The sequence below is a fragment of the Syzygium oleosum genome, unplaced genomic scaffold (genome assembly GCF_021117445.2).
Source record: "Syzygium oleosum isolate NSW1041296 unplaced genomic scaffold, Sole_v2.1 Sole_v2.15, whole genome shotgun sequence".
In the NCBI taxonomy this organism is placed as follows: Eukaryota; Viridiplantae; Streptophyta; class Magnoliopsida; order Myrtales; family Myrtaceae; genus Syzygium; species Syzygium oleosum.
The window spans coordinates 2,275,329-2,282,245 of record NW_026607499.1 but is presented as its reverse complement, the minus strand read 5'-3'; the positions used below and the strand labels follow the sequence as shown (position 1 = coordinate 2,282,245).

Genomic DNA, 6,917 nt, shown 5'->3' with positions numbered 1-6,917 from the left:
TGTTAGTGGTGCAAGCGATCGATTTTCGGAAAATATTTTCTAAATCGCTCATTTTTCGCAAAACAAATGCACCCTTGGTGTTACTAAAAATTCGATATCTCATGAAAAGGTGATGAAAAGGTTACGTGAATCGACCTTCAATAACCTTGGGTCTGAAGTGTTGCTATATATTTATGGATATTAGAGAATTCCCTGTTAGAAAATAATATTAGAAATATTATTAGATATTAGAGATACCATTTAATAATTAGTTATTTCTTAAGATAGCTAGTTTCCCGTTTTAGATTAAGATAGCTAATTTCCTTGTTATACTAGATTACTTCCTTGCTTGTATATATTGTTCAAATATAAATACCATTGATTATAACATATTATAAAGTCATATTATTGAGTAAAGATGTAGTTTTGAGTATTTTCTCTCACATCCCTTTAGTTACATGGTATTAGAGTCCACAAAAGAGAGCGACCCAAATCAAAATTATAGCTTTTCTCTTCTTTCTTGCCATCATTGTTTCTACTCTAACACTAGGATCACCACCATTCCTCGTCGTTCCAAGTCCTTTGTTTTTCATCCACTAATCTTTATCCTTGAGAGCATCCACAAACCGTCGTCTTCAAGAGTAGCATCCTCATCCTCTGCTTGTCGCGGTTCAAGTTTACTCCGGTTGTCTCTGAGAGCAGCTCTGTCTCATGAATCCCCGGTCTCTTTGTCGTTGTCATCATGGGGAGTTGTCGTCTTCTACGGCATCTCAGTCTTGACGCCGGCATCGTTGGACTGGTGGAGTCTACCACAAGTCGATCTTCTCTATTCTCTAGCCTAATTTCATCGTGCATCCTTCTCAATTATGGTCATTGGTTCTGCTTCTCTATTAAAATCAAGCTACTACCCTCGTCAGATTGTTGGTTTTAACCTTACTTTTTCTATTTTTTGTTTTCCTTCTTTTCAATTTCTAAAGAATGAAAAAAAAAAAAGGCTTTCGGGGGTGCTGGCAGTGCTTCAATCTATAGGCTTACACGACCCTTTGGCCGTAGGCTTTAGAAGAAAGTTACACTGTCGTATGCAAGCTGGATCCTCCAACTTGGGAGAGTGTATATTTATGGATATTAGAAATGTGATACTCCAAATCCATAAGAACAGGAGAATGACACAGCCATTCTTCCACCCGAAAGATGCAACCTCAAACACAACTTAGAACTCAACCAACCCAACAACTATCAACAACCAAATACAACTCCCTTAAAACATACCCAAAAATCCAACTCCCTAAAAGTCCTCGCGATAGCGCTCTTGTACTACTGGCCATTACCCGAGGAACCTAAAAAACATAAAAGATGATTGGAATGAGCAATTACATACCAATGAGTAATACATCTTCTAAGCATATCAAGCAGCCATTATATATATGTGTGTGTATGTATAAAGTAATACCGGAAACTCATAATCCAAACTCTCAAATATGAGTTATTTCATTTCAACAAAATATTATAAAAATAAAAAATACTCATTTAATCCATCATCACAATTCAAACATCAACGGTCAAGTCCATTGATCAATTTTTATCGAAAACCATGTCAGCGGTCCATTCCATTGACCAATTTCAAATAACACGTCAATTGTCCATTTATCGACAAATCTATTGTTAAATATAATGTCATGGTCGGGCACAACTCTTGGTGAAAAGGTGACCAAGATTCCCCCTTGATAAAGTCTTCACCTATTATCAGCCAATGGCTCGGCCTAGAAGGATATCCAAAAACCGATATGAATACCCAGAAACCCCTATCGGATTCACAGTCACATTGAGGATCAAACAATCATCCTCCGATATCATAAATCTAATCCAAAATCAATCTCATAAACCATAATACATTTTCTAAACCGAAATGGATAATCCTTTCACAACACATCTTATCCGCTAGCAATACATTTCTCAAAATATTTATCACATCATTCAGAAATTCTTTCATAAACCAGTTTCCAAAGTAATATATATATATATATATATATATATATATATATATATAGAGAGAGAGAGAGAGAGAGAGAGAGAGAGAGAGAGGATTCTCTGGTTTCAGAAGAGATAGGAGAGGGATTGAGAGGCTTCTCTGTCTTCTGTGATTTTTGAAAGAAGAGGGTTCTTATTTCGGAAAAAACCTGCCTATTTGGTTAGAAAATGATTGCTTTTATAGGTTGAGAGAACCTTCAAAAGGTATCGAATTATTTCACGTTCACGTGATGTTACTGTATCTTTCAGTAAAAGTCACTAGTATGAACAGAAAAAGGTGCATAGTGTTACAGTGAAAAGACATATATCAGAAAGAAAAAGACAAATGCTATTAGTCTCTTCTCTCATTATGGAATTATGAAAACTTTGACAATGGTCATCCCGCCTTTATATTTTAGTCTTCATCCTCATCATCACCAATGTGTATACCGTAGCAATCATCCTCATTTGTGTTCCCACTCTTATGTGAGTGAGAGGAACTTGATTCTTCCAATTCAACCATAGCTTGTTTCAAAAATCCCATTAGTTGTTGCTAGGATTGTGGAAATGCTAACTTCGATAAAACAAATCCTTTGTCATGGAGAAAATGAGTGACATTATCTGGGCTGATATGGCAAGGGTTTCTCTTGCTCAACCATTATGTTACTGATTGCTCATCAACCCTATTGAAAAATTTAAAACCATCCCACCACTTAATCTTGAATCTTCTGATTAAGATAAGGGCATCCGATTCTATGATTTTTTTTGTAATCAAAACTCCAAGCCGTTACCCATGATACTCCAAAATATATGAAAAAGAGCATTAGGTTTGAGATTTTGGCTTCATATGAAAGAGGTGGTTTAAATGTCAGTGATTATCTTAATCTTTGCTTAATCTTTTCTTAACCTTTTGAATAATCCAATTTTCTATGGATTTATTAAAATCTTTTATACTGATTTCTTCTCTATTCATGGATCCTTGATCTGAGGACGCTTGTGATATAGAATTACTCTATATATATTATATTCACAATATCTTGCATGTTTTCTAAAACATTCGTAAATAACCAAGGAATAGTAAATACTCGATCCAACTTTTTATGCAACAGTATTTCGTAATTCATGCTATATATAATCAATGCTGCTTTCGAAATATGAATTTACAAACTCGAAGAAAAAATAACACCACTTACCTAGGATTGCCCAAAAAACCAAACAACAAAGCTCACTCGAACCAACGATTTCATAATCCTACCAATTAAAAAAAAATTCGACAAAAAAAAAACGAGAATCAACGTTAAAATCAAGTAAAGCACTACCTCGACTAAGAAACGACTATACAAAACTTAATTGAGAGCAAAACAACTCTTACACGACAACAAATCGCTCACTTAAAACGATTATTCAATCCTAAACGCAATACCAAACTCACACGGGAAAACTCAAAAATTCTCACTCCAACTAAACCATTGCTCCAAATTGACTCCCGTCAAACTCACGGCTCTACAACACTATAATTCACCATTTTCATGTAATTTCAAAGCTTAATAACTTAAAAATCGGACTGCACGGCTCAAATTTCACAAAACTTACCAGGCGTTGCATACGTAATAAATCTAGTTCGGAGATTTGTCCGTAGCATGTACACACAAAACCCCTTTCCTTTCTTTCCCTTTTCTCTGTTTTCCTTTCTTTGTTCTTCTTTTCTCTTTCTTTTCCCTTTTCTCACGTGCGTCTCTCGATCTCTTCTAATAAACGAGCGCCCACTGTCTTCATTGCTGACCGGGTCGACATTTCCTTTTATTTAGCGCCCCACTTTTTGGCTAGATCAAAATATCCAAATATTACTAGAAAATTCCCTATTTAAAAATGTTGTTGATGATATTATTTCATATTCAGTTTTTTTTCTAAGATAGCTAGCTTCTTTGTTTGATTAAAAATAGCTAGATCAGATTTTTCAGATACCCCTATGTGGTAACACATTGACACAAAATCATTTTATTGAATAAAAATGTAAACTTTTGAGTATTTTTTCTTTTCTTCTTGGATACCTAATCTCGCACTGCAGTTTCCCCTTTCTCCCGTAAAGCTTCCTTTCCTGAATCTTGAAGATCCTACAACTTTAACACGAAGCTAGCTCAAACCAGTTTTGATTAGGTTGCTACTAACAAAGGTGATGTTTTGATTTTGTTCAGGAAGGGAGCACATTCTTTCAATCGCCAATATACCTCCGGATCAAATTTTCTTCTCTGAATTTGGGCAAAAGATAACATTCAACACTTTACAAGCTGCAATCTTGCAGTTCGATATCTTCACGTGAAGATGACGTTATACTCCTAACTTTCTAAGAATAAGCTCAATCAAACTGAACAAAAAAAGGGGGAAACAACAAAACAGAAAACAAAAGGGTACAAAAATTACACATTTGTTTGGTGAAATCTAAGCAGAAACTCTCCTGGCCATTATAGAGGGACCATACTTAGATGGCCTGGTTTGCTACCAATTTGGTTGGTCACCTCCTTCAATATTGTCCACGAACTGAAATCCGAATCTTCCCCTACTCCTGCTGACACAGCTCAGCCTCTTGAATCATGAGAAGAAATCCGGATTGTCGAACGGAAAATCCAAGTCGAAATCGACCTTGCCTAGCGAGAAAGCTGGGTCCCCCATTGGGGAATTGGTGACCGAAGTCGGAGCTGAAACTATCTCCGTTAGGCCGGACTCCGACGTCTGCGCGTTGTTGGGAGCGCAGAAGTAGAACTTGTCCAGGAAGCTGTCGTCCATCAGCGCATCAGCAAAGTAATCTCCCTCTCCATTCTCAGGCTCAACTGCGGTGGTGGAGAAGGGAAACGATGGGAACACATCATCCTGCCTCGCGTCCAAGTTCTCAGTTTTAACGCTGAGTCCCCATTTGGAGCTTAAAAGGGTCTCTAGAGACGGTTTGGGCTTTTCTTGACGGTTTGTGGTTTCTTTTGGAGGCTCTTCCTTAACGATTGGGGTCGGACTAATGGCTGAATTGCGGGCTTGGATACAAGTGTGTCGTCCCCGATATGTGACTTCGACGACAGTTGGATCTTGGTCTGATCTCTGGACTTGCTTCGTAGCCAAACAGCCTTGGACATTACGGTGAGTGCATCTGTAATATCCCCTGCAAAAGCACAGATCTTGCTCAGGACAATGTTGCCCAAACGAACATACCCTCTCTAGAACAAGAATCTACTGGATTAGGCGCCAATTGCCCCTCCCCCAACTTTTCAGGCGTTTCCGATGATCTAATAAATAACGAAAGGTACTACAAAACGATTCAACTGCAAGACCCACGTGCCGTCAAAGAAGCTGATACTTGCTGGCAAGTGGCAACCAGAAGACAAGAAACTTAAAAGAAAAACAGAGTAAAATGAATTGGCCACCCACTGCAGATGAATCTACAGGTTGTCGCTTAAAAGAAAGTGTCAGTGCATGAATCTCAGCTCCGCCATCAACATAGGGAGCTCAAAATTCATGGGGGCAGTGGAAAAAATGCTTCTTTCAGTCGTGTGTTCACACTTTAATGTCTAATTAACTCATGACAGGCGAAGGTCGAGACTTCATAGTGTCTGCTCTTTCTGAAATCATCATTCGCCAGTTAACGAAGAATTGATTGAAAGCAGAACAAGGCACGGACTGGGAATGGAGAGTTACCGAGGGTAATTGGCTCCAAGAATCTCCTTTTGCCCATATTTTCTCCAGTTATAACCATCTTCAGGATGCCCCTCTAGTCCGGTGTCTGAGTTGACCCGAACCTGCTCTGTCCACCGCGGCATAGTCTTCCTGCGTTTCGGGAAAGGCCCGCATCAATACAATTCGATTCGAATGATTCAGATTTAAAGCTTTAAACCATCAGCAGTTGGCATAAACACATGGAGTCCGGATGAATCTAGCTACCTCTTTTTGTAGACGTCCCCCTCATTGTTGGGGCTGCCACTAGTCCCAATGCTGAAGGTGGGCCTGTGCTCCCCCATGAAAGCATCGTAATTCAGCATTGCGAGCGACTTCTGGTAGCAAGAGAGTATCTTCTCGACCAAGAACTGGCGCGTCTCGCGGGACGACGACGAGCTGACGAGGTGGTCACTCAGCTGTTTCGCCAGCTCCTTTCCCTGGGCCAGCTCGTTGATCAGGTTGTGTTGTTCCCAGTTGATGACCCTCTCCATTTTCACAAGATCAGACCCAACAAAGCTACAGCTACAAAGACCTTATCTCCACAAACTATTCGGACGGTAAGGCGATTGTTGCCGAAACCAAAAGATGGGTGCCTACTGGTTCTTCATCTTTCGATCAAGCACATCAAAAGATAAAGCGAACGAGTGCGGATGACATGAGTGGGCTTAGCTGAACCAACAACCTCGGCGATGACACGTGAAGAATTAAAGGGTCTCTGAAAGATCACCAGCTATAAGACGAAGAGAGGAAAAGGAGGAAAAGAGAATCTCAAATTATGGGTGTTGCTGCAGCAGTCGGGTGAAAAGGGCGGTGTATATATAAAACCAACAAGAGCGAAAGAGAGGGCGCTTTTCCTCGCAAAGCAGGAAGGTGAGAGGAAGACGAGGGAGGGGCGGTATGCTTATATAGCACGCGGGGAAAAGAGTAGGAAAAGAGAGAGAGCTCGAGGATTGACCGAGGAGGATAAGCAAAACCGAGTGATCTCGGGTCCTGCAGATAACCGAGTGGCCCAAAAAAACCTCTCTCAAAAAACTATTCCACGATAGAGAGAGGTGGAGAGAGAGAGAATTGCTGACTACGTCAAAGGGGGCAAAGGGGGGTTCTGCAAAAAAAAAAAAAAACTAAAAGCAAGTGTGTAATCACCAGACACGTTCGTTCGTTCGTTCGTTCGTTCGTTCGTTCGCTCTGGTTTCAAGGTCAAACGGGGGGCGTTGCCTGCCAGCAAGAGGAAG

General features: G+C 39.8%; 1 protein-coding gene across 1 annotated transcript; it reads right to left on the bottom strand.

The window, feature by feature from the left end:
* Positions 1 to 4,213: 4,213 nt before the first annotated feature.
* On the bottom strand, positions 4,214 to 6,561 carry LOC115677992 (probable WRKY transcription factor 41). Its single transcript, XM_030601249.2, has 3 exons — positions 5,911 to 6,561; positions 5,668 to 5,796; positions 4,214 to 5,134 (listed from the first exon to the last, which is right to left on the bottom strand). Exons 1-3 carry the CDS (start codon positions 6,174 to 6,176, stop codon positions 4,576 to 4,578), a joined length of 954 nt encoding a protein of 317 aa, XP_030457109.1. The 5' UTR covers positions 6,177 to 6,561; the 3' UTR covers positions 4,214 to 4,575.
* Positions 6,562 to 6,917: the final 356 nt, after the last annotated feature.